The 19443-nt window shown below is 36.0% G+C and overlaps 1 protein-coding gene across 5 annotated transcripts in view; it reads left to right on the plus strand.

Annotated features, from left to right (window-relative positions):
• Nucleotides 1–19443, plus strand: part of FRMD4B (FERM domain containing 4B) — a 301185-nt gene that overhangs the window by 256483 nt on the left and 25259 nt on the right. For all 5 annotated transcript variants that reach the window (XM_036219480.1, XM_016119212.2, XM_016119211.2 and 2 more), the window contains 4 exons: nucleotides 5553–5636; nucleotides 7059–7124; nucleotides 8977–9034; nucleotides 10510–10596. In XM_036219480.1, coding sequence (XP_036075373.1) covers nucleotides 5553–5636; nucleotides 7059–7124; nucleotides 8977–9034; nucleotides 10510–10596 — 295 coding nt within the window. The remainder of the gene's footprint in view (nucleotides 1–5552; nucleotides 5637–7058; nucleotides 7125–8976; nucleotides 9035–10509; nucleotides 10597–19443) is intronic.

A 19443-nucleotide genomic window follows, 5' to 3' on the forward strand; every position in this document is an offset into this window, starting at 1 on the left:
TAGCTACAAGCAGGTGCACACATTTGCTGGGGGTGGCTGTTTCCACACAAGTGCTCCAGCAAACACAAAGGGTGGCCTTGATTCTGCCAACCATGTGGCTTTCTCAAAAATGAGTAGGCCGGCACATTCCTACAGGGTTTTTGAGGTCAGTAAAGAAAAACAACAGGCCATGAAAGGGGGCTTGAGAATGCCAGAAGGAATCATTGCCTGAAACACGGTTGCAGTGGCTAAATGGTGGGTCATGGGCCACTTCCTTCCAGAAAGCTGTCAGAAAAGGAATCTGGAATACCTAATGGAGAGATTCAGCCTAATCGGATAAAATATAATCAGATAAAACACAAGCATGTTCTTCATTGTGACATCTGAATTCCTGCTGAAATGATAAAAGCAATTTATGGTTTTGTTGCTGAGAGGCAGCAAGCCTTAACATTTGTAGGTATTCTCTCTGGCTACGACGTGGAGAAATCAGCCCCTCTTGGCAATTCTGGTCAAGTGCATATTTAAAATAACACTTCCATTGCTATTAGGTCAAGAATGTCCAGACAGGATAAGTACGTTTGCTACTGGGTAAAGGCAGAGACATCCCCAACTGTGCCTGCTCACCTCCCAGCTGTTCAGGCTCTCCCTCCAAATCCTGAGGTTGATCCTGAGTTATATAATCTGAGCTTGCTGCCCTGCTTGCCTGTCCTCTGTGCTGAAGGCAGACCTCACTGCCTCTGCAAACTCAGTGGATCCACATGGCCTCAGATTCTGGGAAGATTCCCTGACCAGGTTTCTTCAGAGGGTAAACAAATAAGTACGCAGTTACTGTCAGTCCACTCAAATGTGAAATCCTGCTTGGTCCTAAACGCTGAAAATGATCAAGATTAACTTTAGAATAATGTGCCAGTGTTTTAAAACCCTGGTAGTTCCCTCTCAATGGCAGTGAGCTTGCTTCTGAGTACCTTCACTGCCACCCATTAGCTATATTTGATCTAGTTTGTGATGTGGATTATACCACACAGAAGAATGCATAAAATATATATGTAGTTTAAGGCACAAATTAGAAAATGTGCGGCCACATTGTCGCAGAAAAGATGCAAAGATCAAACCAGCGAGAAACCCAGCAGAACTCGGAGAGTTGGAGAACTCAGATTTCTTATACCAGTGGTCCCAGAGGAGCTAGCGCTCTGAAGATCTGGGACCCAAGCTCAGTTGCAACATTCCTTATATAGAACTTATTTGGCAAGGGCTGATTGGTTTATTTGTCCTCAGACCCTTAAAAATTTGGCAGGAGTTGCTCTAGTTATAGGTGGCATTATAGTATTACAAAGCAGCAGGAATTGCTGTGGTTATAGGTAGTTACATTTGTTGCTTAGACAGAGCAAGCCAAAGGGAGGACGAGTTTTTTTAGTTACTTTTGAGTAAGGCCGATACAACAAGCATATCTACAGAAGCAGAACAAAGAGCTGATTAGTTTTTGAGTGCAAATTCCTCTTCGACATAACCACTCCCAGCAAGGAATGTTGCTGCAACCTCACCCAGTGGATAGCCTCCCCACTGTCTACAGCCTCCCCCTGCAATAAAATCCTTTTTCCTCCAAAGTACAATGACATGTTTTCTAGTTTGGTTTATTCTTTGATCACCTATATATCATTCTCTTGTTTCATTTTGGTTGTTTGCGAACTCTATATACATGGGATTATGATGTATATGTTTTGGGGAGTCTTGTTTCTTAACATTCGTGAGATTCATCGTGTGTGAAGCTATACTGTATTTTCTCTGCTGTATGGTATTCCATGGTATGCTTACATTACAGTTTTATCATTTCTACTGTTATGGAATATTTAGGTTGTTTCTTTTATTTGTCTTATTGTGAACAATGCCACTATAAACATTATTCTTTTGTGTAAATTGCTCTAAGGATATATCTAAGAAAGGATTGCTGGATCATAGCATATACAAATTTTTTAAATGATCATACCAACTGACGTTCTCACTAGCAACGGATGGGAGTTTATGTTACCCCATGTCTTCATGTAAACTAAGTATTGTCAAAGTTTAAAAATTTAGTAGTCAGGTACATAATGGTGATTCACTGATGGCTTAATGTGCATTTCCCTGCATACTTACGAAGCGGAACACTTGCTTCTCTCTGCTGGCCATTTGTATTTCAGTGCACTGCTGTGCACTGTTTTTTGAAAGGTTTAACCTATTTTTCTGCCAGGCCGCCTGTTTCAATCATGTTTGAATCTTACCAGTGCTCTCTCATTTAGTGTTACAGCTAGGTCCACAGCTCAGTCACCTCAATATCAGTGGTGGCTTGTTTGAAATGAGTTATTGAATGGGTTCTTATAGGAAAGTAACGTTATATATTCATAAGGAAAGGATGCTTTGCAATAGCACAAACAACCAGATTTGGAGAAATAAGAAGAACCTTTTCTAATACAAAGAAATAAGATTGTGTTCTTTCCTGAGAATGTGATAATTTGTTATGGCCCAGATTCCACATTTATCAAAATTACTCATGCATCTCTTTTATTCGTGCGCTACTGACAATTTTGCACTGTTAATAAATTTTCTAAAACTAGAAACCAAGTTGAAAGCTGAGAAGGCATCTCCCTATCCATTTTTTACTAATAGTTTATGCCAGAAATTGCAAAGTGATAACGATGGTCTGCTGGTATGTTTTACACAGCCTACACAGTGTTTTAGTTTTAATCTTTGGTTGGTTGGCTGGTTGATTGGTTGGTTGGTTCTTTGGTTGAGGCAGTATTTTAAAATTCAGATATTTTACATTACACTTGAGGATTTTGACTTATTTTTGAAAAAATGCAATCAATAGAGGATCCACATTCCCACATGGCAGAAATTACTAAGGTCTGAGTAGTGGTTCCCTATCAGCAATGAAGTCTGATTATTTTTCCCCAGTATCCAATATCCCTTTCTTTTATGTGAGTAGAATTTGTAGCTAAGCATGTGGCTGCCCAGAATAAAGACTGCATATCCCAGTGTTCCTCGCAATTAGGGATAACCACATTATTGTTTTGGCCAATGAGGTTAGGGAAAATGGGTAACTTTATCATATGACACTTTCTTCTAAATGCTAGGTATGCAGTATGTACACTTAATACATACTTTCTAAATAAATAAATGAGTTTATGGTAAATAGCAGCTTCTTGATTGCCACAAAATTAACCATAATTCAAAAAAATAAGTCAATACTAGGCTGAGTTCTTAGGACATAGCATATAATTCTCATGGACCCAGAAGATAACACATGTGTGTTTTGTGGTGATGATTAATAACAAAAGTGTTGTACTTAGTCTGTCATTTTAGAACATACACATGCATTTGCCTTTCATAAACTGACAAGCCAACTTCTGTGGGAAGAAAATGAGATTTGAAGGACAGAGCATAAAAGAAATTATTAAGAAAAATAAATATCATTACTGGGAGTTGACAGGTGACCTTTAATATGAATAAATGGGGTTGTGGTATATTTTAGTTTTCAGGAAGCCCAAACCAGTTTCTCAAGACTGTCAAAATGGTTAAGCTGTACTGCTCAGATTTCAAATGAATAGAGAGATTTGTCCTTATGTAAGAACAGGATCCAGGTGATTTTATTTCCTGTAATAATTTGTAAAGCCAGATCTTTCACCTTTAGAAAGGGCCACTAACCTGGTTTTGAAATGAAATGTTGACACCTACAAATCATAGTGTCTCCAAGCTAGGTGACACTCAACTCTAACTATCTGTTTTTATTACTGAAAGTAAGTCTATGTACAGTTTCTTCAGTGGGTTCACTTCATGCTCCTGTGACATGGTGAAGAAACTTGGAAACCAGAACCAGAAAACAGACTTCTGTAGATAGTGAAGGAGAATCACTTACACCAAACTTGATCAAATGTCAGGAGTGAGCAGTTTCTAATACAGCACAAAACAATGTGGGCCAAACAAAACCTATCCACAGGCCATACTTGGTTCCCAGTTTGACCGATAACAATTGATCTATAACAGTTGATCTGTGGGTATTGAATGAATGATTTGGGAAGAGATTCACCTTAGGTTCAATATTTGGTCCTCCATTTAGAGGTTCATCTCTTTGGTATCATGATTCACACTGAGGCAAACTCCAGGGAAGCTAATGTAAAAATGCATAAGTGATGGGTTTTGAAACTAATTGGTTCAGTGGGTACATTTATAACTAGAGGTGAGGGTTAAGGGGAGCTACGCTTTTCATACCTTGCAAGAAATGAGAATGTTTATATCAACTCTCTAGAGCACGCTAGGGAGTCTGTTGGAGGATCAGGTAATAGGCTACAAGAGCTATGGTCTTGTCCTTTAAAGCCAAACAAGCTGTGTTGCCTTCTGGCTTCTGTGAGTAGTATCTGTGAGACATCGAACAAATGACTAAGTCTCTCTAAACCTCACACTCTTAACCTGTAAGGTGTGGGTAATAATAGTACCTCCCACATAGGAAGAGTAATAGTAAATGATGCCCCAAAAGTGCATTGCATGGTGCCTCAGCTCTTGGTAACTTCTCAACAAAGAGTGGCTATGGTAAAGATATGAAGAGGTGGAAAGAAGGTGAAGATTTACCAATATGCTGTTTGGTGAATACTAGTTTGATCAGGATTTTGAGTAGCTCTTTAATGTACTTATCCTAGGCTCTGATAGACCCTAGACAGTCACGTCTGTCTCCTCATAGACTACTTCCCTAAATACCTGGAGGAGTTAGAGAGTATTTTTCTTTCATACAGTGCAGGACCAACTATGACTGGGTTGTATTACCTGTTCTTCCTTCTGTTAAATTCCATGAAGACCACACCCTTCTCTTTTGACAACCAGAATTTTACCATTTTAAAGTTAGGTAATAGCTGACCTTACATGAGGTACATTTGAGTTCACTTGATGCAATTTGAGTGATACCTTTGGTTTCATTAAAAACATGTTTTTGAAGTCATCTTCTATTTCGGTGATTTTTACAGGTGGCCAACTTGGTCTATTTTATTTCAGAGAGTTGTAAGGAAATAACAGATGAGTAATAGGTCTACATAAACCTTTTAATTGCAATAATATCTATTATGAAAAATTGGTGATATTATGTGAATAGTATGATAACCAGTATTCCAACATGGTGAATATTATGTAGCCACTAAAGATAATGATGAGATTGCTATAGGAATTTAGAGAAAGTATAAAATGAAATTTTAAAAATGCTTTGTAAAAATAAAATACAGAATGTATGTAATAATTATTATATAATTATGTAATAATTATGTAATAATATAGATACATACAGGAAATATACAATGCAAATTGATGCAAGTTTATGAGAAGAGTGGGGAAAATAGGATTAAGGCAGCTTAATACTATTTTATTTTGATTTTTTAAACTTTAAAATATCAGATGACTTGAAGGGTTGTCAAATTAAGGACTATCTCTAGAGCTTTATATTTGCTGACAACATTTTGGTGTGCTATAGCTATTTTTCAAATTTCATCTGGTGACTAGCTTGGATAATATTTTAGGTAACAGTGACTGATATTACTATATTACTCTTCTTTTAGTGATGAAAATGCCAGGAAAGATTTAAAGACATTACCAGCCTTTCCAACGAAAACTCTTCAGGAGCATCCATCCCTTGCTTACTGGTAAGCCAAAGCAAGATAGCAAGTGACCCCATTATCACAGCTTCTACTGAGAACTGCATGCTTTTCAGGAAATTAAAAAATATGCAAGTGAAGAAAATATCAATTGCCCATCAAATGTCAGAGTAACCATAAGTAGACCTTGATCCAGTGAAAGGATCTGTCAAAGCTCACTGGAAATCATTGTACCAAGATTGTAGTCATTTGTAAAGAGCAGCTGTGTGCCTTCTCAATCAAGTGAGCAAAAGGTCTGTAAAGTGTGCTTTTAAGTAAACATGATGCTCAGTAAATGTGTGGTCATTGTGTAATATGGCCTTAACCTAGCAGAGTGCAATATTAATGGTATAAAATACAGATTTCCTTGGACAGAGGTTTTCTTAATAACCAGAAATGACTTGAAGGACCAGAGGTTTTCTCTATGGCTGGAAATTGTTGTATATTTTGAGTTGTTTTATTTGTTTGTATTTTAATGAATCCGCGGTACCCATTTCCATATAACAGTTTTCCTAGAAAAGTACTTTTTTTCCCCTTTGAATTACTTACGTTCCCTTTTAAATGTATTTCCTTGGTTTAAGACTTCAAGCCCTAAAGATAATTTTCTTTTTCACTAAAAAACTGATTACAAAATAAATGTTCAACATTAATAGCTTTAATATGAAAGTTAGAATACATTCCTCAAATAAATAGTGGAAATGAGTAGTGAGCCTACATTGTATACTGAGTCTGGAACTTTCTAAATGAATCATTGTGAAGTGATAGTTTCTTAAGAAAAAACAACAACAACAATTACCATTGATTACCAGATATATAGAAATAAAAACATTTACTCTTCTACTTTATAATGAGGTATGACTGAAAGAGCTACCTGTCTGATTGTAGGGTCTAACTGCTGAATGATATCAAGGGTTGCTGGACTTTAGCCTATTTCTTCCCTTTCTAGTCAGCATGTTTTATCCTAGGACAATAATAAAAGGTTTCCTCCTAAAGCAGTGCATCCCTGAGTAGTGATAGTAGTATTTTAAATTGAATATAAACTCAGAAATAGTTTTAGTTCTTCCTGAACCTTTTTGAATAATTTAAGGAAAATGTCTTTAATACTAACACTTGCTGATCTCAATGGCAAAGGACATTAGTTTTTCATTTGATAAATTGACATTGTATCATTTTTAAAAATATTAATATATTATATAAATATGTTATATAAAATATAAATGAAAAATTATGACGAGGTTGTCAAAAGTCTGAGGCTTGCATTCTTCAGAAATCTATGTCCTACAGAAACAAAATTCAGCCAGCTTCTCTCCCAAACAAGTTGTTGAAGGCCTTTCTTCTCATGTTTCTCAAGTAGCCAGTCAAGAATCTTAGGATGAGTTTGTATCTCAGATAATCATGCCTTGCCATACTTTTCATTTCATTGTTTTACAGTGAGGACAGGGTAATTGAGCATTATTTGAAAATCAAAGGTCTGACTCGAGGTCAAGCTGTGGTTCGGTAAGTATCTTTTTTTTTTTTTTTTTTTTTTGCTTAGATATACTTTTAACGTTTTCTGTTTATAGAAATCATCTGAAATGATTTCTGTAGTATAGTTGTGTGTATATAGTCCTCATCTGATTAGAAATATCTTTCCATTATAAAATGTCTTGGTTCATTCCATGTATTGGTTTAATTAGTTCAGATGCCATCAGTGTCAGGCAGGCAGGTAGCAAAAATGAGAAATGTAAGCCAAGTGTGGGGTATTAAGGAATGGTAGGGACTGTGGGGAACTAGAGAACCTCGTGTAGAGGTAAGGCTACTCCACAATTCAAGTATAATGTTGCAGGATCTTCTGATTTTTCCCCCCCAAAAAGCTGGAATTTACAATTTTTAAATCCCATTTTAAACATTGCAAAGTCATTTTAAGAAAATTTTAATACAATATGAGCCAAACAAAACCTGTCTGGAGGCCATGTTTGGTTGCCTGGTTTGTGACTCTACTTTGGGTGGAACAAACAATGTTGGTGTTGGATAATCTGTTTTCCATGCTACCAAAAAAGGCCATAGTGATATATTTCTGCATTTTACACTTATAGAGTCACCATTCATTTACTACGAACAATTCACAAACTACATTAAAAATTTTTAATTATAAAAACTAAATTTATAATTTTATAATTATAAAAGGTAATGTTGCTTTATTGCTATAGTAATTGTAGAGTAACTTTTATGGCCATAGAAGTTTTTTTAAAAACTCCTGACTATAGCTCAGAGCATGTGAGAATTATTTCCTTGGAGATTGCCATTCCCCTGGTCAGTGTATAGATTTCCCCTATACTTCTGCCTCTTACACTAATCTCCTTTTATGATAGCATACCTGTGATCTTCAAGGAAGAAATGCAGAAGTTAGCAGTCCTAAAGTTGAATCCTTGACATTTTAACTCATCGTGCCTATTTTCTGAACTGGAAAAAAAAGGAAAAACAATTTCCCTAAAGGTTTTTAGATTAGGCTGATAAGCATATTATGAAATGTACTTACTTAAATGCAGAGTCCTTTAAGTTCCCCTGGTCATTATCGTTTTGGCTCCAAATAACAGACTAACTTGGTAGTTAAGGCCTTAGAGTGTAAAATTCAACTCAGTTAGAATTCTGGCTGTGCCATATGACTATTGCACGACCTGGGCACATTTACCTAAACTATTATACTCATTTACATATAGACCATTTATTATTTTAAATGATCAAATTATTGATTACAAAGTCCAGAGCAATTGATCTTCAAAATGTCAGCAATAAGTCCACTTGTATTAAATGGGAAGTTAATTTCTTGTAGGCAGAGAGGCAGTCTTACATAATTTATTCTGTGCCATAAAGTCTTATAGGTACACAGTAAATACTTGTTGAATTGAAAATAGCAAATGGTAGCAACATTGCTTTAATAGGAGGAGCATATGTTTTAAAATCAGGATTTCATACAAAAAAATTCACCTTTTTTAAGTGTACATTTTTAAGAGATTTGACTTAAAAGTTAAGTATATTTCTCTAATACATGGAATAGCTTTAATTTTTACTTATTATGAACGTGACCCAAAAGTTGATTATCATTGTTTTGCATCATTAGATGCTTAGTTTAAAAAACACTTGAGTTTGAGTGTATACTACAATATGGTATGTTTTTAAGTCATAGAAATCTTAATATGCAAGATAAAATAAAATATATTATTCAGTAGAATGGTTTATTTCATTTCTGCTTTAGTCAAAGACATGGTTATAATGAGAAAAGTGAATACAAATTGTTTCTTTAAATTACTTTTCCCAGAAGGGTCCTCTATTTTAATAAGAGGTTATAATATATATTCATTTTCCATAGGTATATGAAAATAGTAGAAGCTCTACCAACTTATGGAGTCCATTATTATGCAGTAAAGGTAAATAGTTCTATGTGGCAAAGCTTTTATAATGCCCATGGTATTTTGTGAGAGTTAGCGAACAACACTGACTTTCTAAAATCACATAAATACACACACACACACACACACACACACACACACACACACATTTTAATTGTCTCTAGAAATCTGAGCATTTAGAATAGTATTGGTTTTCTTAAAAAATAAAAGCCTGATTATATCTTGACACTTTAGCAAATTATAAAGCACATTTTGTTCTCCCAAAGCCTCTATAATCCTAAGATATTCAGATTGTTCTCTTTTAGCACACCTGTTCCTTTAGCTCTTCTTGCTTATTTTTCTCTTTCCAATTGCTTAGCGTTTAAATGCTACCAGATAGTCATTTGATAGTGCCTTTGTATGAGAATCTTGCACTCTCCAATGTCATTTCAACAGCTTCATAAAATCATCACATTTTTGTAAGATTTTCAGTACCAATTTTCAATCAGTATATTTTGTATTTGTGTAATATTTTCGGATGTTTATTAGCAGAAAGAGATTGACTAAGAAATATTGCAAGATGTTAAGGAATAAAACAATGTTAAGAAAGGAGTCTTGTTTGAAAGAGGAATAATTTTATAATCAATCAGTCTTGAGTGACTTTTCAAGTTCCGACAATGTTTGCAATTCAAAACGGTAGGGAATTGGATAATAAATACCTGCATAATGAGGATACCCTGTACTAAAACTATGTACTAATGCAACTTTAATTTCTACTGATTATTAGTGTGTTTGCCTATGCATATATGTTTCAGCCTAAGTTTTTCTTTCCCTATGTTGATATATCTTTGGCTTTGTAAGACCTAAAAGATAGATTTATGGGGAAGAAAATTTCTTCTCTCCCCATATGTACCTCGAAGTCATTATTCGGATATCCTGTCATTGAATTATATAGTTCTCCAAAAGAGTTTTTCAGTATTCTCATGTTCATCATTAAGTGTATTACAAACATCAGGTTTTGGAACCATTTTTACATCTTTGCAATTTTTTGGAAACTTCCCTGACCTTTATTGCTGGTCTTAAGAACATAAAGCTTTTTTCTTTTTCTTTCTTTCTTTCTTTCTTTCTTTCTTTCTTTCTTTCTTTCTTTCTTTCTTTCTTTCTTTCTTTCTTTCTTCTTTCTTTTTTTAATAGATAACTGGCTTTATACTCTGGATTAATTCTTAATTGATTTACTTACATTTTATTTCTTCTCCAACTGTTTAATCAAAGCTTTAATACTCCATTCTTTTTGGTGGCATTAACAGTATTTGTTTTGACTTATAAATCTTATTTGAAGGAACACTAAGAAGGCATTTTAATAACAAGTTAGGTTATTAAGTACTGTTCTGTTTACCAAGACAGCTTTATTTTGACTTGCAGAAACTTGTTAAAGGATGAAATTGGTGACTATTACTCTACTTCTAAAAGACTTAACAATTAGGTCTTGGTTTTCATGCTTTTCCATCTTCCAGGATAAACAAGGACTTCCTTGGTGGCTTGGAATCAGCTATAAAGGAATTGGCCAGTATGATTTACAAGATAAGGTGAAACCTCGGAAAGTAAGTGTGAATCATCTCAGACACTTAGGAGAAACTTGAGCTGTTCTAGATCTGGAGTCATTGCTTTAAAGGACAGCAAACAGTCTTGGGCAGAGAACTTTGGGTTAGTAAAACCATGAGTTCAGAGAAGACTGGGTTAAGTGTAAAATAGTTAAGTTAGTATGAACAGGATAATGCCATTCATATTTTATACACACACACATATTTACATTGGATGTAAAACAGATGGATGAATTGTGAAGACATTTACCAAAATTTTTGATGCCATTGCCTCTCAGTAATACAGTTATGAGTTATACTTTTTTTACTACTCTTGCTATTTTTGCTTACCTTTGTTTAACAATTTTCCACACTAGACATGTCTATTTCTTTAAAGAAAAATAAGTTATTAAAGGGTCACACTCTATTGGGTTTAGATTTTCTAGAGCTACGTAATTTTCCATTTGAAACTTGATTATGAAGTTGTTTCTCTTGAACCAAGCACAAGTGTAAACGACATTTTTGCCTATATAAGAATAGATGAGTCCATATAGATAACCATCCGGTTGCCCTGGCCTACTCGGTGTTAGAATGACAGAAGGTTTACTCATGCTGTCCTGGTAGTTTTCCCACCCTCCCTGTGTGCTGCTGTCATCACTAGGAGTCACGGCAGTGAAACAATGGCCTATAATAACAGTCCATGGTTAGGTTGCCTGTGTTATCATACTCCGACATCAGAGCGTTAAATAACTTTCATCACTTCTATCTGTCTCTTGCCTTAATGTGTTTTAGAAAACCAGCCATATTCTTCATAAGGTAGGCCCTTATAATCACATGCTTTTCTTCTAAGTGTCCTTCCAGCTTTAATCAGTGCTCACAATCTTCCTCTCAGTTAAGAGAATAAGTAAAACTTCCCTTTTCTCTCCTTTTCATGGTTGTGAAACTGACACAGACAACACAAAAGGGTGGCCTAGGGCAAACCACAGCCCCCTTCTAATGCCTATCTAGTTGGGCATTGAGGCGTATCCAAATTATCAATAAAAATAATAAAGCATTTTTTAACAGCCAAGATCCATCTGTGTGAAGGACAGTAAGAGAGCATATATGTAATCATACAAATAGAATTTTGTCTCTGTGAACCCTGTGACCAAGATCAATTGAAATAAGGAATACTTGAAAATTTGCTTCTAAGACCAAATTTCTAATAAAGAACATTAGAAATGAGAGTTATATAATTTTTAAATGTTTTGCAAAATCAATTTTTATTTATTATATGTTTTAATTTTTTACCAAAAGTTATTCATTGTAAAAAAAAAAAAAAAAAACCAAAAAAGCAAAAACTACAGAAACATGTCGGTGAGGGCAGGAAGTCCTGCAGTCCCTGTTTCTCCCTGCAATGACCAGTGTCAAGAGAGTGCTATGAAATGGTTCATTTAGACTTGGTTATTGTGTATACTAAGCTTTTACAGAGAGTGAGAAATCTTACTATATACGCTGTTCCTTACCATGTCAAATTTCTTTAGGTCACTTATAAATAAATCTGTTACTCTTTTTAGTGTTTCATTGTGTAGAAATGCATTATTTAACCAATTCCGTTTTTTTGGATATTATGGTTGTTTCCATTGGGGAAAGGTGGACAAACAACTAACCCCTAGTTTACCTATTTCATAAGATCAAGTTATGGCCTATCATGTTTTCTTAAGGTAGACCTCATTTATGTCAGCAGTTTTCAGTAATTTATTTCTCCCCCAAATTTTACTTTAAGAAATAACATTCAGGGGTCCTGCTGGTTTTCTGAATCTTGCATGTAAAATATAGCTTGACTCACAAGTATTTTCTTAGTTAATGTGGTTTGATAAAATTGAGATTCTTACAGAATGTAAATGTAACCACTGAAAACAACCAAGCTTTCCATCAAAATAATGATGAGTCAGAATCTGCACGGTAAATATTGCAATTAATTTCCTCTCAGTTGTTCATGACTCGTGGCCTTTTCTTTACATTCACAGTTTCGTAGAAATTGGTAAATATTGTTTGACACTGATCATAATCAGGTGTGCTCATTCATTCCAGAGCCTAGACAAAGGTCAGAAGCCACTTCTTTTTTTCAGTTTGCAGAGTTTTCCTATTTCATTTTCAAGAGATGTCATTTGGTTCGGAAAAAAACTCATAAACTCATAAAAGGCCATCTTGTGTAATCACTGTCTTGCCTTCTCTTTCTCGGTTATTTAAGCAGGTGTCTACTCTATACTATTGTTTACCTCCTCCTTTCTTCTTCTCTTAAATCTGAGAATGGATTTTGCTTTCATATCTGTATTTTTTTCCACGTCCAAACAATTTAAGGGTTTGATTGGAGGGAGGATGTTTTACAAGTTCCTGTCCTGGCCCAGTTGGGATAAATGAAAAAATGCATCATTTAAAGGGCCATGTATGCATACATGTAAAAGCAGGATCTGCTTCAACTGTATACTTGGACCTGTATGCGCAGCAAGTTACCAATGGCTGGGCACAAATTAAGGTCAAATTGGCAAACTCAAATGAAACAAAGGCTGGAAAGGGAGGTCTTGTATGTGATCAGCCTCTTGAACCACATGCCTGCTTTGTTATAATGATATGGCCTAAAAACGAGCCAGAAGGAGTAATATTTGCCAGTAATAAGAGAGACCGACTGATGCCAAAAGGCTGTTTTGAAAAAGTGTTGGTCCAAGATCCACAGGCTGAGGCCATCTGTCCTCATAATGTTATAGCCTATGACTGTTGGGGACTATGTTTGTCTTACCTCTCAGAATACCCAGCAAGTGCCCTTCATGTATTTTGGCTATAAGGCATTTGCCAGTCATGGGGGCCAAGTTGTCTTCAATACATATAGTGTAATAATTCAGGGCAAGAGTTTGGGAAGAAATCCAAAGCCTGTCTCTGCTGTCTATTTGCTGTGTAACTCAGCTTCCTCATCTGTACAGTGTTATGCCATCAAATGCATAGGGTGGTTTTGAGAATTAAATGAGATTATATTTAGCACTGTCTGATACACAGTCATCACTTGATAACCAGTAGTTGCTCATTGGTAGTGAGGGAGAGAGAGAGAATAAAGATGGGTGTGAGAAATATTCTTGGATCGCTTTTTGAGTAGAGAAGAGCCCAACATTGCTACAGACCCATTGCCCTAATGTTTCATATACTAATTCACACTCACTGTTCTCAGAGACTGGTAAAGCACTCTGCCTCTCTTCTAGTTCATTATTAACAATACCCTAGTGCATGATGCAAATTAAAAGAAAATTTTTAAATTCTGAGTTACAAGCCACAAAAATTCAGGGCATTAAAAATTCAGATCATAAGCAGTTTTTCTTTTTAATCCTCTCTTTGTGCATGAAATGTGTCATTGCAAACTCTTATGGAATGCGAAAACATAATAGAACGCAACTGAATTTCAGATCATAGGACATCTGAACTTAAAAATGATGAAGTTTTATTCTGAAAAGAAAACATACAGACTTATATTCCTTCTAGGTTTTTACTGTTTATTCAATACTTCAAGGAAAAGTGTTTGTTCTTCATAAAGTAGACAGTGGGTCAGTGGCTGATTAAAGTACATGTCATGACTGATTTGTTCCCCTCTGGCAAGTTATTTCACCTCAGAAAACCAGAACCAGACAGAGATGAGAGAAATAAAAATGGCACGCTAGTCAAGGTGCCATAGGAAGACCATAGTGAGATAAAATGCCTTTCAAGATTAGTATCTTTCTGCATTGTAACATGCTGAGAAAGTCTTGTGATCACCCCAGGGTATTTCAGGGTGGGGAAAAGGTTCTCAGCCTTCAGTTAACTAATTTTTCTTTTTTTAACTATTGGAATTCCCAAATACCCAGAGCCAGATGAATAAAGTAACAAGCACAAACATCTTTCTGTTTCCTTGTCATAAAAGTACAAGGTTCCTTTCATTTAAACTCAGTGACTTGCTTGCTTTTCTAAGGACAGCCGTCTTGATCGTTTCTAACCCCTTTGCTTTCACCACACTACCACATCACATTTAGGGTGCTACTTCTAATGCTGCCTAAATGCCAGAAAAAGCGAACATGTGCTGTCCAGCCGCACTTTCTACATCAATACAAAATTAAAAGTGCTGTGGAGGGAAACAAATGAATCCCCAAATATCAACTGGAGACCTGTCCACGCTGTTTTTAAAGTGTATAATTAAGCTTCAGCCACACCAGTAATCAAACTGATTGTTAAAACCTTCTGCAGAATCTGTGGGAGGAGAGCTCAAATCCTGTATATTGGATTTGAAATAAGAACCAGTCTTGCACTACTGGTTGGCTGACCTGGAGTTGTCACTCAACCTTTCTGGACCTTTATTTTCTCAACTGTCAAATTCAAATAATTTTGTCTGCTCTATCTACCTCACAGACCACTGAGGACCCAAAGAGTTAGTGAATTCTTTTAGTGAATAGATATTTTTTCCTTCAAACAATAATTTATAGAAAGTTTACTGTACAGCTTCGGTATTTCTCTTCCCCTCCTAAAGTTAATCATACTTAGAATTTTAAGTGGCTCTTCTAAGAAGACAAGGAACTCTTAGAGAATTGGTCGGGCATTGATGAGTATCCATTTCCATTTCAAAACCAGGAGGCAAATGGAAAGAATCCAAGACAAGCAGTCTTATTATTCATAAAGTCACCATGTTTAATTGCAAGGGAGGCTGTGAAGTGCAGTCTCTAGGTGGCCGTGAGCAAAGCCTTAACTCAAGGTGTTTGGGTTCTAAAAGGAAGGAGGAAAAATAGATCCTGAGAGTGACAAGTAATTTTTGTCACACTGTGTTTGTTTTCTTTTAAGTGTTTTAGGGGATGGTTAGTGAAAAACAAACAAGTAAGCAAGAAATAATTATAAATTTTGCACGGTTTCTGATGGAAACAATAGTCTCTGATGGTGGGACAATAATGGGATGGGTGAGGCACATTTAGTGTGTTCAGGGAAGGCCACGCTGAGAAAGGTGACATTTAAGGTGAAAGCTGAAGAATGCGAAAGTAAGGCTTGTGAAGAATGGGTTTGCGTGTTCTAGTCAGAGAACAGTATATGCTGATGAGAGGGAAGGGGGCACATTGTAACAACTGAGAGGAAATCACTATAGCTTGAGCTTAAAGAGTAAGAGTGTTTCCCTGTAGAAACTGAAGATGATATTTAAAGAAGAGAAATGCCTATTGGACAGGCAAAACTATTAGATTTCATTATTTAATATTACTTTGTATTTCTATGCATTTACCAACTGGCCGAATTGTTGGCACAAAGAGAAAAATGAAAGCAAGCTCTTTAGTAAGATTGACTAGTTCAAATGTAGAGAAAACCAAATAGTACATAAAACATTGAAAAATTGTTCTATGAAGGTGCATAAACAGTAAAGCTTTCTTCAGTGTGTACTTATGACGAAAGATTGGTTTGGTTTTAATTCATTCAAACTTCAGGGACGAATTTCTAGCAAGACACTGCAATGTACCCAATTTTATATTTTTCAAAAAAAAAAATGTATTGAAGCCATCTGTTTGCAAGGTCCCTGAGGTAGTACTTTATATTCTTTATCTTATTTAAGGGAAAAAAAAAAAAAGTCCCTGGCATCAGAGACCTGACAATAGATTTGGAAAGACAGAATTATATTCAAAAGTAGAGGTTTTATTGAAAATAAATAATAACCAGACTAGGGATGCCAGCTATAAATATCCAAAAGCACCAGGCAGGTGCCTGCGAGCAGCAGATCAACCCTGGTCATATCAAGTACATGTGATGAGTAATACCTGCATTATTAACAGGAAGTCATTAGATCAACTTGGGGAGATTAGAGATTCGGCCACAAAGGAAATCTGGGTGAGATGACATCTTCTTAGACAGTCGGGTTTTTATGTTATGCATTTCCTGATACCCAGAACTTTTTTATCTAAACTTTTTCACAAATATTTAGAATGTTTTACTCCTTGCATTTAAGATGTGATATTTTATGTACAGAAGGTTATGCCATCACATCAGGTAATTTTCTCTACCTGAGTGTGTCCCGTTTAGGTATGTTAAGAAAATTTAGTTTAGCATACCTGGCGCTGTTTACAAGGCTTCTTCTAGTCCGATTAGTTGTTGTAAGACCTTCATGTAGGTAACATTTGCATAGAAAACAATTGTTCCTTAAGGCATACCTAGCTGAGAAAAATAGAATTCCAAAATTCATTTTTTCAGAGCAAAAATTTTATCTTCCTCATCAACACACTCCACTGATCAAAACAAAGTTACATCACCAAAAATTGTCCTCTGAGTCAGGGTTTCTCAGTCTCAACACTATTGACATTTTGGGCCAGATAATTCTATTCTGAGCATGGTAAGATGTTCCATAGCACCCCTGGCCTCCACCCTCAAGATGCTAGCAGCACCCTCCCCTCCAGTGTGATAACCAAAAATGCATTATCCATCTCCAAATGTCCTGGGTGGTAGGGAGGGATGGGGAGTGATACAAAATCGTCTTTGATTGAGACCGCTAGTCTAAGTAAACTATGAGGGACTCAAGGTCCTTTTCTGCAAATGGCTGCCATAATTGGTGCTTTTACTTTCTGTAAAGTAGAACTGGGAGTTACTCATTTGTTCATTCCTTCTTTCCTTCTTTCTCTCTCTCTCCCTCTCTCTCTCTCTTTCTTTTTTTCTTTCTTTCTTTTGTTAACATAACAAATGTCCATAGAGTACTCTTCTCAGGTGACAAAGACATGATGATGAGCTTTGATTAGACACTGGTGTACTCGGAACCTGGTTGTGCCTGGCTGTGAATCCCAGAGCCGACCCTGTGTACCTGTTCGACCTTGGCCGATTTATTTAAACCCCTCTGAGCCTCAGTTTTATCATTCATCAATGGGATTGAAAGTAGTACTCCTCATGGGGTTGTTCAGTCACATAAGCATTCGATAGATATAAGGATGGATGGCTAGATAGAAGGTAGGTCAATTTGGCTTCCTAAAAGCCAATAATCCTGCAAAATTCTGTTTTTGTCATACTTTAGAAGGCAAAAGGATCTACTAGCTGGTTCATCAAGTATAAATTTTTTTAATGAAAAATAACAAATCAATGATACCATGATTTTGTTTTCTTCAGGTTATAGCATGGAATCACTCTGTGAGTCATTGTTGGATGTACAATCATACACTACTGCTATGACTATCCAAATTTAGTCATTTCCAGGTGAATTTGCAGTTAAATGATTAACCTATAAGAACTATTATAAAAAAAAAAAAAAACTGGTGACATCTTTCCTGTCCTTGCTAGCGTTAAACCTTTGGAAGATGTCTACTTTCAATTTGACAAGATTGAAAAAGACAGTTCGATCCTTTCTGTCCAAAGCTTTTTCTCTTTTAGTCGTTTATTACCTCAGGAGGTCCCTCATGCCGTGGCAGGAGCACACTCCTCAGCATTTTTATACCTGCCGGGGCGCATTCCTATCCTGGGTACCCCAGACAGGAGGGGGCTTGGTGCCATGCCTCTCCCTGTGGGCGTGCCTTGACCCACCACTCCCTCCCCCTCTGTGACCTCCACGATGCAGTAACAGTAAACACATTTCCTACCTAGAGGGTGTATCCGGAAGCCAACAATAAAATTAACAGATAATACAGCAGTTTTTACAGAGGCTGAAACTCACAGAATCAGAAACCTGAGTGACACAGGTGTGTCAACAGAATAACTTGAGTGTTATTCATCAGGGGAAAGACAGATCAGTGATCCAGAGAGCTGTTTCTTCTATAACGCGGCTGCACAAAAGCATGATAAAATTAGTAAATTGGACTGAGAGTCCTTTGTAGCAAATACAACTAGCTTTATCACTTACCAAATATTTATTCTAAGACAAGCTAAGTGCTTAACAAACAATCTCCCTGAACCTTCCAACAGCCCTCTAAGACAGGTGCTGTTGGTCCCATTTTATAGATGAGGAAACCGAGACTCAGGAAAGTTAAGCTGTTTGCCAAATAAAACACAAGTGATGGAACTAGAATGCAAACCAAGGCAGTCTGACTTGGTGCAGTTGGTTCAGGTAATCCCCACAGGGGAGGAGACCAGTTCATTTTTCAGCAGCAAGAACAGGACCTCTCACATAGAAGGTGGAGAAGAAACATTTGTTGATCGAAGAGGAATGAATTAACAACTCCAAGAGTAACTAAAGTATGCACTGCCCTGTCTTCTAAAAGTCCCTGTGCTTTTCCTTGTAGTATTTTTTTCTAAAGTTGACAGGAGCCTCAAATATTTAGGAACCATTGTAATTGTGATTGGGAAGGAGTGATTTCTTCTAGTTAAGTCTATAATAGTGGGTTGGATCTAACTAAATATTGATTGCAGATTTCAAGAAAATGGCTTAAATAGTCAATCCATAAAATTCATTAAATAAAGTGTTAAAATGTGTGACAAATTCTAAAACCATCGACTTCCTTTACATATAAGATTAAAGGGAATTTCTTCTTATTACAATACTTAAAAGAGGAATTACAATACTTATTACAACACTTTCAAAATAGGGTTTGATTCTGCTTTGGTTTTCTGCATCAGTTTTTAAAATTTCTCTGACACTATCTTTTTTAAGATACGATGATTACTGACCTTAGGATATGTTCTCTTTCTGTTGTAGTTTTTTGATTATCTCTTTGTTAATATCATTGTTTATTGTTCTTCTTTTACTTTTTAAATTTTATCTATCTATTTATTTATTTTTCAGTCTCAAAGTTAATCCCAGCTATTATTTCATCTGTTGCTATCTACTTCCTTCTTTTGGTGCTAAAGGGCACAACTAATCATTCTAGATGGGTGTAGAGTAGGGAAGACCTAATTTATAGTTTTATTTTCTTCATACGAGCATTTTCT

This window comes from Rousettus aegyptiacus, unplaced genomic scaffold (genome assembly GCF_014176215.1).
Source record: "Rousettus aegyptiacus isolate mRouAeg1 unplaced genomic scaffold, mRouAeg1.p scaffold_m13_p_4, whole genome shotgun sequence".
Taxonomy (NCBI): Eukaryota; Metazoa; Chordata; class Mammalia; order Chiroptera; family Pteropodidae; genus Rousettus; species Rousettus aegyptiacus.